Source organism: Microcaecilia unicolor, chromosome 1 (assembly GCF_901765095.1).
Source record: "Microcaecilia unicolor chromosome 1, aMicUni1.1, whole genome shotgun sequence".
NCBI classification, from domain to species: Eukaryota; Metazoa; Chordata; class Amphibia; order Gymnophiona; family Siphonopidae; genus Microcaecilia; species Microcaecilia unicolor.
This window is the reverse complement of record NC_044031.1, coordinates 39466989-39484219: the sequence shown is the minus strand read 5'-3', so window position 1 is coordinate 39484219 and position 17231 is coordinate 39466989. Positions and strand designations below refer to the sequence as shown.

The following is a 17231-nucleotide window of genomic DNA, read 5'->3' as shown; positions in this document are numbered from 1 at the left end:
CAACCTGGCTCCGCTTGTGCTTATAATTGGGTGGAATTTGGTGACTTCCAAAAGAGAGAGAGCATGTTCAGGTTGGGGTTAGGGCAAGAGAGACCCTGCCAACATGATGGGGAGAGGTGAGACGCCCCTTAGGATATGTTTTTACGCTTGGCTAGAATGACACCGCTTCTGGTTATACGATGGGGGAACAACAGCTCCATTTGTAAATGTCCTAAATGAACAAGAACTGCCCTCGCTACCATTTCACAATGCCTAATAGGAATTTGTCTGAGATGTTCAGCAGCTGCCCTGGGGAGGCCAGTCACAGAGAGGAGGATGTGGAGGGGATGTCCGAGTCCTGTAGTCTGATCTCAGGTAAGAATTTGTTCCAGTCTGACAGAGGGCCCAGATAACTGTATTATTCCTCCCAAAACAGGCAAGGAGTTGACGGTGAACGGAGTTGCTGTGAGACTCCCGAAGACCTACAGTGGCAACGGGCTGATTCTAGAGAGAGCAGGGCTCTTCATCCTCCTCCTTTCCAGGCTGGGGCTGACCATATTCTGGGATGGAGGTATGTAACATGTGGTTCTGGTGAGACCATGCTGGAATAGAGTGAAAAATCTGTAAAGCTCCACCAGTGTTTTGAGGGCTCATTCTGTAAAGCAGGTGCTACCATTTTCATGCCTATTACGTGCGTAAATATTTAGAATACTGGCATATAGGTGGGTATGTGTGCACATATGTGCATAAATGCTGAAAATCTGCTTAAGCGCTGTTCTATAAATATACGCATATTCTATAAATATACGCATAGAATGTATTTGACAGATAAGTGTACACATAGGCAGGGCTCCCACTTAGGTAACTCTGGCAGTTTGGTGCCAGGATTTATACCAGGCCCTATGTCTGGCATAAATGCTTACACCTAACCATATAGAAGCATCGAAAAATGTAGGCAGATAAAGTACTACTACTACTACTACTACTACTACTATTTAGCATTTCTATAGCGCTACAAGGCATACGCAGCGCTGCACAAACATAGAAGAAAGACAGTCCCTGCTCAAAGAGCTTACAATCTAATAGACAAAAAATAAATAAAGTAAGCAAATCAATTAATGTGAACGGGAAGGAAGAGAGGAGGGTAGGTGGAGGCAAGTGGTTACAAGTGGTTACGAGTCAAAAGCAATGTTAAAGAGGTGGGCTTTCAGTCTAGATTTAAAGGTGGCCAAGGATGGGGCAAGACGTAGGGGCTCAGGAAGTTTATTCCAGGCGTAGGGTGCAGCGAGACAGAAGGCGCGAAGTCTGGAGTTGGCAGTAGTGAAAAAGGGAACAGATAAGAAGGATTTATCCATGGAGCGGAGTGCACGGGAAGGGGTGTAGGGAAGGACGAGTGTGGAGAGATACTGGGGAGCAGCAGAGTGAATACATTTATAGGTTAGTAGAAGAAGTTTGAACAGGATGCGAAAACGGATAGGGAGCCAGTGAAGGGTCTTGAGGAGAGGGGTAGTATGAGTAAAGCGACCCTGGCGGAAGATGAGACGGGCAGCAGAGTTTTGAACCGACTGGAGAGGGGAGAGGTGACTAAGTGGGAGGCCAGCAAGAAGCAGATTGCAGTAGTCTAAATGAGAGGTGACAAGGGTGTGGATGAGGGTTTTGGTAGAGTGCTCGGAAAGAAAGGGGCGGATTTTACGGATGTTGTAAAGAAAGAAACGACAGGTCTTGGCGGTCTGCTGGATATGAGCAGAGAAGGAGAGAGAAGAGTCAAAGATGACCCCAAGGTTTCGAGCTGAGGAGACAGGGAGAATGAGAGAGCCATCAACAGAAATAGAAAACGGGGGGAGCGGGGAGGTGGGTTTGGGGGGGGGAAAATGAGAAGCTCGGTTTTGGTCATATTTAATTTCAGGTGGCGTTGAGACATCCAGGCAGCAATGTCAGACAAGCACGCTGAAACTTTGGTTTGGATGCAAGGTGAGATATCAGGGGTAGAAAGGTAGATTTGGGAGTCATCAGCATAGAGATGGTAGGAAAAGCCGTGGGATGAGATTAATGAACCAAGGGAAGAAGTGTAGATAGAAAAGAGGAGGGGACCAAGAACAGAACCCTGAGGTACGCCGACAGGCAGAGGGATAGAAGTAGAAGAGGATCCACCAGAGTGAACACTAAAGGTGCGGAGGGAGAGGTAGGAAGAGAACCAGGAAAGGACAGAGCCCTGGAATCCAAGTGAGGACAGGGTATCGAGAAGTATGCTGTGATTGACAGTGTCAAAAGCAACGGAAAGATCAAGAAGAATGAGGATGGAATATTGACCTCTGGATTTAGCCAGTAATAGGTCATTGGAGACTTTAGTAAGCGCAGTTTCGGTTGAGTGGAGAGGGCGAAAACCAGATTGTAATGGGTCAAGAATAGCATGTGAGGAGAGAAAATCAAGGCAGCGGCGGTGAACAGCACGCTCAAGTAATTTGGAGAGAAAAGGAAGGAGGGAGATGGGTCGGTAATTAGAGGGACAAGTAGGGTCGTGAAGGCTTCTTAAGGAGAGGTGTGACCACAGCATGTTTAAAGGCAGCAGGGACAGTCGCAGTGGAAAGTGAGAGGTTGAGAATGTGACAGATAAAAGGAATAAGAGTAGGAGAGATGGCATTAAGAAGGTGGGTGGGAATGGGATCAGAGGAACAGGTGGTACATTTTGAGGAAGAAAGGAGAAGTGTAGTTTCCTCAATAGTAACTTCAGGAAAGGAGGAAAGGGAATGAGGGGAAGGAGAGAGAGGGGAACGGACTAGTGGAGGGAGAGCTGGTGAGGTAGAGAAAGCAATGTTTATCTTTTGAACCTTGTTGTAAAAGAATTCAGCAAGGGTCTGAGGAGATAATGAAGGGGGAGTTGGGGGAGGGGGCACCTTGAGAAGAGAGTTCAATGTGGTGAAGAGAAGTCGAGGATTAGAGCCAAGAGAGTTGGTCAGTTGAATATAATAATCCTGTTTGGCACGTAAAAGAGCAGATTGGAAGGAGGTCAGCATGAACTTAAAGTGTAAGAAATCAGCAAGGGCCCGAGATTTCCGCCAGAGGCGTTCGGCGGAGCGGGTACAGGAACGTAGGTAGCGGATATTAGAAGTCAGCCAAGGTTGGGGTTTTGTACGCCTTACAGGGCGGGTCATCAAAGGTGCAAGAGTGTGTAAGGCAGAGGATAGAGTATTGTTGTAAGAAGAAACAGCCTCGTTGACAGACGTGGATGGTGCCACAGTAGAGAGGAGGTTTGAAACATGGGAGGATAGAGATGAAGGGTCAATATCGTGAAGATTCCTAGATAAATTAGATAGGATAGGACGGGACTGGGAGGGAGGAGATTTAAGTGTGAAAGTTATAAGATGGTGATCAGAGGAGGGATGATCAGAGGCAAGGAAACTAGAAGGTGAACAGTTGGAGGAGAAGATGAGATCAAGACAGTGACCATTTTGATGAATGGGGGAGGTGGAGCATACAGTGGTGGAAATAAGTATTTGATCCCTTGCTGATTTTGTAAGTGTGCCCACTGACAAAGACATGAGCAGCCCATAATTGAAGGGTAGGTTATTGGTAACAGTGAGAGATAGCACATCACAAATTAAATCCGGAAAATCACATTGTGGAAAGTATATGAATTTATTTGCATTCTGCAGAGGGAAATAAGTATTTGATCCCCCACCAACCAGTAAGAGATCTGGCCCCTACAGACCAGGTAGATGCTCCAAATCAACTCGTTACCTGCATGACAGACAGCTGTCGGCAATGGTCACCTGTATGAAAGACACCTGTCCACAGACTCAGTGAATCAGTCAGACTCTAACCTCTACAAAATGGCCAAGAGCAAGGAGCTGTCTAAGGATGTCAGGGACAAGATCATACACCTGCACAAGGCTGGAATGGGCTACAAAACCATCAGTAAGACGCTGGGCGAGAAGGAGACAACTGTTGGTGCCATAGTAAGAAAATGGAAGAAGTACAAAATGACTGTCAATCGACAAAGATCTGGGGCTCCACGCAAAATCTCACCTCGTGGGGTATCCTTGATCATGAGGAAGGTTAGAAATCAGCCTACAACTACAAGGGGGGAACTTGTCAATGATCTCAAGGCAGCTGGGACCACTGTCACCACGAAAACCATTGGTAACACATTACGACATAACGGATTGCAATCCTGCAGTGCCCGCAAGGTCCCCCTGCTCCGGAAGGCACATGTGACGGCCCGTCTGAAGTTTGCCAGTGAACACCTGGATGATGCCGAGAGTGATTGGGAGAAGGTGCTGTGGTCAGATGAGACAAAAATTGAGCTCTTTGGCATGAACTCAACTCGCCGTGTTTGGAGGAAGAGAAATGCTGCCTATGACCCAAAGAACACCGTCCCCACTGTCAAGCATGGAGGTGGAAATGTTATGTTTTGGGGGTGTTTCTCTGCTAAGGGCACAGGACTACTTCACCGCATCAATGGGAGAATGGATGGGGCCATGTACCGTACAATTCTGAGTGACAACCTCCTTCCCTCGGCCAGGGCCTTAAAAATGGGTCGTGGCTGGGTCTTCCAGCACGACAATGACCCAAAACATACAGCCAAGGCAACAAAGGAGTGGCTCAGGAAGAAGCACATTAGGGTCATGGAGTGGCCTAGCCAGTCACCAGACCTTAATCCCATTGAAAACTTATGGAGGGAGCTGAAGCTGCGAGTTGCCAAGCGACAGCCCAGAACTCTTAATGATTTAGAGATGATCTGCAAAGAGGAGTGGACCAAAATTCCTCCTGACATGTGTGCAAACCTCATCATCAACTACAGAAGACGTCTGACCGCTGTGCTTGCCAACAAGGGTTTTGCCACCAAGTATTAGGTCTTGTTTGCCAGAGGGATTAAATACTTATTTCCCTCTGCAGAATGCAAATAAATTCATATACTTTCCACAATGTGATTTTCCGGATTTAATTTGTGATGTGCTATCTCTCACTGTTACCAATAACCTACCTTTCAATTATGGGCTGCTCATGTCTTTGTCAGTGGGCACACTTACAAAATCAGCAAGGGATCAAATACTTATTTCCACCACTGTAGTTGGAGATTAAAGGACGACGTTAAAGCGAGTAACTTGGAAATATAAGAGTTGGAAGGATCATTAGCAGGAATATTAAAGTCACCAAGGATGAGAGAGGGGGAGGAAGGATCATGGAAGAAGGCAAGCCAGGCGTCAAAGTCACTGAGAAAGGATGAAAGGGACTTATCAGGGGGACGATAAATGACCGCTATTCGAAGAGGCAGAGGAGAGAAAAGGCGGATAGAGTGGACTTCAAAGGAGGAAAAAGAGTGAGATTGAGGTGGAAGAAGGGGTTGAAATCTGGAGGAGGGAGAGGGAAGTAGTCCAACACCGCCCCCACGGCCAGCAGGGCGAGGAGTATGTGAAAATAGATAACCGCCATGGCACAGGGCTGCGACTGAAGCAGAGTCATCAGGGCAGAGCCAGGTTTCTGTTATGGCGAGCAGATGGAGGTGACGCGAGATAAAGAGGTCCTGGATATAGGGGAGTTTGTTACAGATAGAGCGGGCATTCCATAGGGCGCAAGAGAAGGGCAGAGAAGAGGAGGGGAGTAGAGGAATAGAGATGAGGTTAGAGAGGTCACGGTGAGATCTGTAGAGTTTGGATAATAGTTGGTGAGGAGGGCCAGGATTGGGATTGATGTCACCAGCTGAGAGTAAGAGAAGGAGTAAAAGAGAGCGGAGGAGAGTAGGAGAGGTGTGGCCACAAAGGCGTCGAAGGCGAGAGGTATTTAGGTGGAATGGGGAAGGCAAAATGGAGGGAAGAAAGAGATGGAGATTAAAAGCCAAGAGGGAGGAAGAGGGTAGGAGAGAAGGTGAGGTGATGAAGTCAATGGATGGGAAGTGAGTTCCTGTAGCGGAGAGAGGTAGGGGGTGAGGGAAAAGATTAGGAAGGGACAGAGCTAGGAAGAGAATGTGAATAGGGGCCATAAACGATTAAGGTACGTTAGCAACTGGAAAAAGATTAGATACAAAAAGAAAAATGCCCCGCGCGCCATTAGGCGCGCGGGCACCTAGAGCGGAGGCCCTGAGTGGATCGGGGTGGACCTGGGTGTCACCCCGGAGAAGGCTGTAAGGATATGCAGATGAGCTGCAAGTCCTCCACAGCACCTGAAAGGCAGCCGGTGGTAGAGGTGGGCACCTCTCAGCTGAGGAAAGGCTTACCAGGGGTTAGGCCGAAGCCAGCATTCCTCCCCCTGAGGGTCGCCTGATCCTAGCCAAAAAGCACCTGGAAACTCTGTGCACTTGGAGAGAAGGCCCTGGGAAGATCGGGGTGGAACTGGAGTCACCCCGGATACAGCTGTGAGGAAATGCAGAAGGTCTGCAAGTCCTCCAGAGCACCTGGTGGGAGCGCTGGGCACCTAGAGCGGAGGCCCTGAGTGGATCGGGGTGGACCTGGGTGTCACCCCGGAGAAGGCTGTAAGGATATGCAGATGAGCTGCAAGTCCTCCACAGCACCTGAAAGGCAGCCGGTGGTAGAGGTGGGCACCTCTCAGCTGAGGAAAGGCTTACCAGGGGTGAGGCTGAAGCCAGCATTCCTCCCCCTGAGGGTCGCCTGATCCATATGGCCTACCTAGTCTGCCCATCCATTCAATCTACTGTCTCCCTATCACTCCCTTAGAGATCCTATGTACTTGGCCCAAGCTTTTTTGAATTCAGATACTGTTTTCATCTCCACCACTTCCACTGGGAGGCCATTCCACGAACTTACCACCCTTTCCATGAACAAGTATTTCCTCAGGTTATTTTCTGAGTCTATCCCTTCCACCTTCATCCTACGCTTCCTCAATCCAGAGTTTCCTTTCAATTGAAAGAGACTCACCTCCAGTGCATTTATGTTGCATAGGTCTTTAAGTGTCTCAATCATATCTCCCCTCTCCCACCTTTCTTCCAACGTATACATATTGAGATCTTTAAGCAGGGCCGCCGAGAGACTAGGCTGGGCCTGGGGCAAGGCCGCACCGCCTCCGCCCCCCGTTGCCCTGCCTCCGCCCCCGTCGCTTCCCCCGCCGCTGCAGTCCACGGTCTCACCTGCCTGCCTCCTCGGCTCCGGGCCCCCTTCATTCAAAGCGGCAGTCGCAGATCACGTCTCTTCTGGCCTTCCCGCCCTGTGTCCTGCCCTCATTTGATGTAACTTCCGGTTTCCGCGAGGGCGGGACACAGGGAGGGAAGGCCAGAAGAGACGCGATCTGCAACTGCAGCTTTGAATGCAGGGGGCCCGGAGCTGAGGAGGCAGGCAGGTGAGACCAGGGACTGCAGCGCCGGCGGCCCGACCCTGGCGCCAGGCCCCCCTTGGAGGCCCGGGCCTGGGGGATTTTGCCTCCCCTGCTCCCCCTCTCGGCAGCCCTATCTTTAAGTCTGTCCCCATTCGCTTTATGATGAAGACCACTGAGCATTTTATTAGCCACCCTCTGGACCGTTTCCATCCTGTTTATATCATTTTGAAGGTGCAGTCTCTAGAACTGTACACAGTATTCTAAATGAGGTCTCACCAGAGTCATCATCACCTCCTTTTTCCTATTAGCATATATGTGCATATACACCCAGTTATGCTAATAATTCTATTACGAAAAGTAGATGCCTACTTTCCCTTATAGAATATGCTCCTTTCAGGCTCCATTTTTTTTATTTGTACCCCGCCCTTTCCCACTCATGGCAGGCTCAATGCAGCTTACATGGGGCAATGGAGAATTAAGTGACTTGCCTAGAGTCACAAGGAGCTGCTTGTGCCTGCAGTGGGAATCAAACCTAGTTCCCCAGGACCAAAGTCCACCACTCTAACCACTAGGCCACTAGAAATATTATTGAACTAACCCCGATGAATTTGGATCTTTATTTTAACAGAACAGGGTGAAAAAAATTTGGTCTTTTTAAAATCAAAATGAGGGCCGATGCCAGATTACAATATTATTCTATAGTGGAATTGGGGTGCCTGGATACCACTATAGGATAGGTTATCGCCGCATGAGATCAGGATGCCTAAAAAGGAAAGCCCACTTATAGAATGCGTCCAATATCTCTGAGTGTTCGAATTGGTACAAAACACCATGAATAGGGTTAAAACTCAAATCTATGTGTGTCTTGTTCTTCTCCCCGACCTTCTCCCATTCCTTATTTTTTCCACATGGGAAATATACCACCTGGTGAAGCATAGCAGGTAATTTTACCCACTGAGAAGGGGACATTTTTAACCACGGCCTTCTAACCAGGTAATTCCTTTGTTACCCAACTAAGGGAGAGTTCATCAAGCAGCGTTAGGGCCTTAACGCACCTCAACGTGCATTAAATGCTAAAAGCTCAAAGGCATAAAATAAGCTTTTAGCATTTAGCATGCGCTAATTCCCTTAACACTCGTTAAGGCCCTAAATGCGGCTTGATGAATTCCCTGCTAAATACCTTTCAAAATGACCCTCCCCATAGGTCTGCTCAAATTTGTCCATCACTTGGCTATCAGGCTACCGGATTTGCCTTACGTCCTTTCACATTTTAGGTCTTCAGTTTGCATGTCTCCCTTTTCTCCACAGGCACACGAGTCTACGTTAAGCTTGACCCTAAGTACCAGGGCCGTGTGAGTGGGCTGTGCGGGAACTTTGATGGCGACGCAGAGAACGACTTCACCAGCCGGCAGGGTATCGTTGAGCCCACCTCGGATCTCTTTGGGAACTCATGGAGGAGCAGCTTGCTGTGTCCAGAAGTGCACAGTGATGATTTTGAGCACCCTTGCACGGTATGACACGTTTGCATGATTGTCTGTTCTGTTTCCAGCTGTTGTACATTAGTGTTTTTGTGATGTAGCTTGGTGATGGCACATAAAACTGATCGATATGGATGTGGGTTCAATGAGGGTAATTCTGTAAAAGGCACCCATTAACTGCCTAGTCTATGAAGCAAAGTAGGCGTCTCCCCAGTACAGTCTCGATAATCCAACCTTCGCTGATCCGACCATCCGGCATATCTGACCGACCCCCAGTGACGTCACTGTGTCGCCGTTAAGCAGCACGCGGCTTCTCTTGCTGTTTTCCGGCGTAGCACAGAGGGAAGTTTCACACCTGAGACAATTAGTTTCAAACCGGGGGCCCTACTTTTACCGCAAAACAGCACTGTTGTGAGCTGGGACCCCTGCTTTTACTGCACAGTGAGTTTTACTCTCTTTTCTGCAACATTTTTAATAGGTAATACTGTATTGTACTGTATTTTACAAAACACTTTTATAATTTTACGATTACCAGTTGCATCGCCGGAACTAACCTTAAAGCTTCCTTTCACGTCGCAGCAAGCAGCAGCAGGGCAGACCTCTCCTCCTTCCTTCTGTGCTCCGCCCTCGCGGACGTTACGTCAGGCGAGGTCAGGACACGGAAGGAAGGAGTGGCCTGCCCTGCTGCTGCTTGCTGCGACGTGAAAGGAGGCTTTAAGGTTAGTTTCCGGGAGCGAGGAGGGAGGGCGGACCACACTGTGGCGGCGCCGCGTGTCATCGAAAATGGCTACTCTTTATGATTGTGGCTTTACAGTATTGGGTCTTATTGTACTGTACAGTAGTTTATTTCTAATAGAAATCTTTGTTTTAGAACAAGCACATGTACAGTGGTTATGTTTTAGCACTCCAATCATGCTGCAGAATATGCTAGAGCCCTGATGGCGAACCTATGACACGCGTGTCAGCACTGACACGCGTAGCCATTTTCGATGACATGAGGTGCCGCCACAGTGTGGTCCGCCCTCCCTCCTTGCTCCCGGAAACTAACCTTAAAGCCTCCTTTCACGTCGCAGCAAGCAGCAGCAGGGCAGGCCACTCCTTCCTTCCGTGTCCTGACCTTGCCTGACGTAACGTCCGCGAGGGCGGAGCACAGAAGGAAGGAGGAGAGGTCTGCCCTGCTGCTGCTTGCTGCGACGTGAAAGGAAGCTTTAAGGTTAGTTCCAGGCCCGGTAGCGGGTGGAGGGGGGGGGGGCCCGGCGACCTCGGGTGGGCAGCGATCTCGGGTAGGGGGGGGGGCCCGGGGGCGGTCCTAGTAGCAGTGATTTTTCTTGAAGTGACACACCACCCGAGTTATGCTCGGTTTTTTGGTGAATTTTGACACACCAAGCTCAAAAGGTTGCCCATCACTGTGCTAGAGTGTTGTTAATAAACAATTTGTTTGAGGGGATATCATTGTTTTCCGTATTATTCAACTTTTCACGTATCCAACAACGGGTTGGTCCAGTTTACGTCGGATAATCAAGACTTTACTGTACCAACATCCATGAGCTGCATGTCCCCTTTTCTCTTCTTTCCATCCCCTTCTATCCATGTGCTGCATTTCCCCCTTTTCCCTTTCATCCCCTCCATGTATAGCATGTCCCCCTTTCCTCTTCTTTCCATCCCCTTCCCCCTTTTCCCTTCCATCCCCTCCATGTGCAGCATGTCCCCGTTCTCTCCCTCCCATCCATGAGCAGCTTGTCTCCTTCTCTCCTTCCCATCCATGTGCAGTTCTTGCCCCCTTGACCTTCTCTCCTTCCCATCCATAAGCAGCTTGAGACTCCTCTCCCTCCCATTCATGCGCAGCATATCAACCCCTCCCCCCACCTATCCATGTGCAGCTTGTCCCCTTTTCTCCCTCCCATCCATGTACAGCATATCAACCTCTCCCCCCTCCTTTATAGCCCTGGTGGTCTAGGGACCTCTTTGGGGCAGGAAAGAACCCCACTCTTTCCTGCCTGCTGCCAGTGCTTCTTTAAAATGGCTGCCGAGATTTCAAGTGGTGGCCTCATAAGACTTCCACGTAAGTCTTGCGAGGTCGCTGCTTGAAGTCTTGGTAGCCATTTTAAAGAAGCACTGGCAGCAGGCAGGAAAGAGTGGGGTTCTTTCCTGCACCGTAGAGGCCACTAGACCACCAGGGCGCATTATGGTAGATTCAGGTGGGGGAGAAAGAAGGCCCACCTACTAGCTGGCCTGCCCACCAGCCAGCCTGCCTATTTATCCAGAAAACCGGACAAACGGGAAGGCTGGACCCCTGACAGTCCCCTGAAAAAGAGGACATGTCTGGTGGAATTCTGACGTATTTTAACCCTATCTCTTCCCCCATCCAGCATTATCTTTCTCTTTGTTTCCCTTCTCCTACCCTGTTTCCCCGAAAATAAGACATCCCCTGAAAATAAGACCTAGTAGAGGTTTTGCTGAATTGCTAAATATAAGGCCTCCCCCGAAAGTAAGACCTAGCAAAGTTTTTGTTTGGCCCCGATGGGACATGGACACAGAAACCTTAATTTTTTTCACTGCAACCCAAAGACGAAATAACATAAAAGAAATGCAAGAAACAAGACTGAGGTGGAAAATCTATCGTCCAGCGGACTCCTACCATCCTCCTTCACGCTTTTGTGAAGATCAACTACCGGTAAGTGAGTCCTGAAAGAAAAGAAACATCCCCCTTGCAGAAATAATAAAAGAAAAGAAAATGAATAACCGAGCCCTTTCGGCGCTGCTCCATCGCCCAAGGGCTAAGTCAGACTACAAGGATGGAAAGTGTTGCGAATGTACAGGAGGAGCGCATAAAGCGCCACCAACGGGGAACGGAGCTACCGTAGAATTTTTTTAACGTTTGTAATATGGTAGGGATGATCCTGCGCCCTAAGCCCTCTCACAACCTCCTGAGACCCCCTGCCAGAGCAGCCCGGCCCAACATTCCATTACCTTCCCTAGTGCATACCCCTCCTCCATTCCCAGCCCGGCCAGGGCGGCTCTGCTCCACTCGAGTCCTGCGGTCACTGTGGGCAGATAGGCGAGCTACAGCCTACTTCTGCAGGATACCGCCCCCCACTTCAATACTGTTCCCGACCGCCACAGTCCCCCTACTACTCCCAAATAAGACATCCCCTGAAAATAAGACCTAGCGTATCTTTGGGAGCAAAAATTAATATAAGACACTGTCTTATTTTCGGGGAAACACGGTATGTATTTCCCCTCTCTGCTAACTCTCAGGCCCATTCAGCACTGCCTGTCTTTCTCCCCCACCTCCTATTCACTATTGCCCCCTCTCTCTTTCCTTCTTAATGTAGCATTGCCCTGTTCTGCCTCTCTTTCTCCCTCCCATCCAGCCTTACCCTGTTTCTCGATTTTTCCCCCCACTCATCCAGTATTGCCCCATTTCTCTCTCTCTCTCTCTCCCTTCCCCTCTCATCCCCTCCACCTCCTTCATGCAGCACAATTTTCCTCCCTCCCATTGCACCTCTCCTGGGTCCACGCTAAAAAAACTACCAAGGAAGGAGCATGTGACTGCGTCTCTCTGCGTGCTGGTCCTGCTTCTTCTGATGTAAACTTCTAGGACCAGCACAGGAAGCATTGGGGGCTGCAGAGAGGCATGGTCTCACCCCCTTTCCTTGGTTGTTTATTAGCGTGGACCTGAGGGAAGTACAATAGGAGGGAGGAGAGGCAACACGTCTGCAGGCCGAGAAGGTTGCGGTTGGGGCTGGGAAGGCTTAGCCTCCCAAGCCTCTTATATGGCACACCTATAGGTTCCCCACTATCTCAATAGTGACTAAAATGGCAGCTTGAATATTTGTATATTCAGGGATCAAACTTTTCTTTGGAAACTTCATTAAAGATATTGGGAATTTATTTAGACTCCCATTTGACTGTGGAATTTCAGATTTTAGAATTGGTTAAGAAAGTGTTTTTTTAGGTTGAGACAGCTCCAATGTATTAAATGCCTGATGAATACATCAGACTTTCAGGTAGTAGTTCAGGCATTGGTGCTGTCTCAACTAGATTATTATAACACACTTTACATTGAGTGTTCTCATTTATCTTGGAGATGTTTACAAATTTTGCAGAATACAGCTGCAAAATTGATTTGTGGACGACATAAGTTTGATCATGTCACTCCTTTGTTGCAATCCTTGCCTTGGCTTCCTACTGAGACATGATGCAAATTTAAGGTTTGTATCTTTATCCATCTTAAGTAGAGGAGTGTGGTAGCCATGTTAGTCCGCTCTTAAGGTTATCAATAGAAATCAAACAAAATAAAACATGGAAAAGAAAATAAGATGATACCTTTTTTATTGGACATAACTTAATACATTTCTTGATTAGCTTTCGAAGGTTGCCCTTCTTCGTCAGATCGGAAATAAGCAAATGTGCTAGCTGACAGTGTATATAAATGAAAACATTCGCGCATTACTATGACAGTCTGACAGGGTGGGAGGATGGGGGAGGGTAGGAGGTATGCATGGGGACATCAAAGCATATCATTGATATTCTAACAGGATGGGTGTGGATAGGTGAGGGGTGGGGTGATCAACAGAGAAATACAGCTTTATGGTTTATAATGGGCTAGGAACCCTAGATCCTTATTAAGTCCTTTCTGTTGGGTGTTAAAATATTAAATCATTCTGACTTCAAAGGTCTTACGTTCTTGTATGGTTTTAAAGTTACCTTTCAGGATTCTCACTGTGAAGTCACTGGTACAGTGTCCTGGTCCTGTAAAATGCTGACCAACAGGGGTGGGAGCCCTACTGGCACCAGTATTGTTCATGTGATGTCTATGTAAATTGAATCTTGTCTTAAGCATCTGGCACATTTGCTTATTTCCGATCTGACGAAGAAGGGCAACCTTCGAAAGCTAATCAAGAAATATATTAAGTTGTGTCCAATAAAAAAGGTATCATCTTATTTTCTTTTCCATGTTTTATTTTGTTTGATTTCTATTGATATCTTTATCCACAAACTGTTTTATGGCTTTATTCCAGACTGTCATGGAACACCTAGCACCCACCAAGGGTTAACTCCGTGGCCACCTAGAGGGTCTGCCCCCAGCACTGCTCAGGCCCGCCTGCACCTGGGCACGTGCTGTATACTAGCCAACCCTCCACCTCACACACTAGGTTCCACTTTTCTCTGAGCGAGTCTCCCACCCACAAGTTATTCCCCGGTGATTTCTAGGACAATGGGGCCACCACACTCCCAGGGGTCCCACAGTTCCTAGAAAGTACTCACAGAGCCAAAACACAAACCACCAGGATTCTTAGCCAGTCCAGGACAACAGGACCAGTAAACTAATAGGTTTATTGTTACAGTAAAACAGTGAATGTTTGAAAAACCAGGTGTAAATGTACAGCAAGCAATAACAGATAACCAAAACAAGGATGAACATTAAAACTATCTAACACTTGTTATTACCTGGGTAGCACCTGGGGAATTTCATGAATAACTGCCACAAGTTTGAACAGGGTCTCAGGACAGAGATGTTTCTCCTCTCTATCCCCACACTGAGATTAAAGAAAGATTCAGTACCTTCAGAATAGATTTGAAGTCCAAAACCAATCAAAGTCCAGAGCACCAACTTTTGAAAGAATCTGGCCAACGGTACTGCAAATTCCCCTTTTCCCAAGGCTAAATTGGAAAAGAGAAAGTAATCTTTTCTGCAACAGCTTAAAACTGAAAACAAGCGCCATCTGCTGGCCAATTAGAAGAAATACATTTTCGTGAAATTATTTACAGTTCACAGGCCTGAAAACCCACTGTTTCGTCACGCAGACTTTCTAGTTGAACTATTTACGATAGGAACATCAGTTTGTTTATTAAGATCAAAGAATCGTTTTTATTACAGTTTCCGTCTGTAAAAAACATGAGATATAAATCTTACCATAATTCCAGTTTTGTATACGGTTCAGTACAATGTTGGAATTCTCTTCCTTTGGAGTTAAGAGTGATGACCTCTTATCCTAGATTTTGTAAATTGTTGAAAGCTCATTTGTTTCCTATATATTTGATTTAGTTCTTTCACTAATCTGTTGATATAGTATAGTTAGGCTTCAGCAGTTCCTCTGAGGGGGATCTCTACTTCCCTGCTGCGTGTGGTCTGCAGAAGCTCCATGAACTCCTCTGAGGGGATCCCTGCTCCCCTACCATAACTGGTCTGACTCTAACCACAAAGTTGAGCCGTGCTGTGCTGGAAGTAGAAGTTAATCTGGTGATATCAAGTCTCACAAGACTTGAAACCACGGGAATAGCCTCAACTTCCAGCACCGTGTGGCTCAAGTTCACAGTTAGACCAGTCGTGGTGAGGAAGCAGGGAACCCCTCATATGATTTCATGGAGCTTTTGCGGGCCAGGAAAATGAAGTTGGCAGGCCGAGTTCTGGCCCGCAGGTTGGACAAGCATGATCTAGATCTAAACCCCACTTGTGAAAAGGAAGCAGGGCCGTGCCGATGCGGTATGCAGGGTAAGCAAGGCAGGGGGGCGCCCGCCTTCGAGGGGCGCCACTGCCCTGCCGTCCCTGGCTTCCGCTCACTTGCAAAATCTTTCACCTGAAGTTGCAATCCCAGAAGTGAAAGCAATGCAGCAGAATTCACTGAGGTAGGCAGGCTCTAAGTTATTTGAGAGAATGCAACCAGATTGCTATATATGCTTTGGTTTGGGGATAACTCTTCACTCAAGGTGAGCTTCAGAGCTTGAACAGCATTCAAATTAAAGAGAACCTGAAATTTTAAAAGTGCTAAAAATAAGTTTTAAAAGTATTTGCATTAAATCTAATTGCAGAGTTCAGGTGCTGGGAGTCTGTAGTTGGTTGTCCTATGCTCAGATTTGTTTAAATCATATGCAAATTAGTCTGTTTTTGGGATGTTCTCATTTGCATATTTAAGGATAAAAAATGATGGAAATGTTTACAGCCTTAATGTTAGGTCATGGCTCTGATCAAAAGTGTGAAGTTTTATCCAAAAACGAAGGGTTTATCTAGTGTTTTTGACTAAAACTTCCCATTACAGTGTCTGTATGTTAATCTGCATTCAAATAGAGCTCACTGATTGGATGATCAGCTTCTGTTAGCAATCTGCTGGGATGGGAACAGAGTGAGACAGCAACTGACCGTTGGTTTGGCCAAGAGAGACATGCAGCTGTGAGTTCCTGTGTGTGTTGACTGAAATTATAAAAGAGTGCCTGATTATGTGGTAAATGAGAAAATATGAATGAAAACAGGTTGGTGGAGATTGAAGTTTGAGGTATCTCTAGTGAGAAAAGGATCTGAATATTTCAGGATTACTTGAAGTTTATGAAGAATAGAAAAGGGTGAATTTCAGTTTAAGAGTGTTTAAATCCTATAAGCTATATAAAGGCTAGGTAGATTTAAGTGACTGTAAGCAAGGAAACCTTAATATTTGATCTGAAATAAATATTTGATCTGAGATAGTTGATCAGAGATAAATGTTTGATCTGAATTACATCCTTCGGTGCAAAGGAGATTAGAAAAAGAATCTTTGGAAACTAAGAGGACTTTGCTCACATTTTGAATTAGCATTCCTATTTTGAGCTGGAAATCTTTGAAGTGTTATGAAAATACATTTTGCTTTAATGAAATTGCTAAACTTTAGAGTCAGAGACTTATCAATGAGGGATACATACAGTGCTATTTTTTCCTGAGGTCTGGCTTACTTGCCTGCGCCCTTCTGTTCCTGCTCTGCTAGACGGAGGGGGGGGGGGGGCACCAACTGATAGTCTGCAGGGGTACACCAGAGACCCTAGGCACGGCCCTGAAAGGAAGTCTACTTTGAAAAAAGTTACAAACTATTCAGAATGTGGTGGTCAGAATAATATATTTAGCTCAAAAATTTGATAGAATTACACCATTTTTGATACATCTTCATTGGTTACCAATGCAAGCTAAGGTGGAATTCAAGTTGTGTATGATAGTATTTAAAATTATATATGGGATTGCTCCTTTTATATGATTGGCCTTGTTCACCTTACCCCTAGGGGATAAAAGATATCATTTTTGTAACCAGATGAAGTTAAGCTTTTCAGTTATAATGCCGTTGTATCGCTCCATGGTGCGACCGCACCTTGAGTATTGTGTTCAATTCTGGTCGCCGCATCTCAAGAAAGATATAGTAGAATTGGAAAAGGTGCAGCGAAGGGCGACTAAAATGATAGCGGGGATGGGACGACTTCCCTATGAAGAAAGACTAAGGAGGCTAGGGCTATACAGCTTGGAGAAGAGACGGCTGAGGGGAGACATGATAGAGGTATATAAAATAATGAGTGGAGTGGAACAGGTGGATGTGAAGCGTCTGTTCACGCTTTTCAAAAATACTAGGACTAGGGGGCATGCGATGAAACTACAGTGTAGTAAATTTAAAACAAATCGGAGAAAATTTTTCTTCACCCAACGTGTAATTAAACTCTGGAATTCGTTGCCGGAGAAAGTGGTGAAGGCGGTTAGCTTAGCAGAGTTTA

The 17231-nt window shown here is 46.8% G+C and overlaps 1 protein-coding gene across 1 annotated transcript in view; it reads left to right on the top strand.

Moving 5' to 3' along the window:
- The window catches only part of LOC115465678 (SCO-spondin-like), a 537587-nt gene that overhangs the window by 111166 nt on the left and 409190 nt on the right, over positions 1-17231 (top strand). Inside the window, exons 21-22 of the mRNA XM_030196374.1 lie at positions 416-550; positions 8554-8756. Coding sequence (XP_030052234.1) covers positions 416-550; positions 8554-8756 — 338 coding nt within the window. The remainder of the gene's footprint in view (positions 1-415; positions 551-8553; positions 8757-17231) is intronic.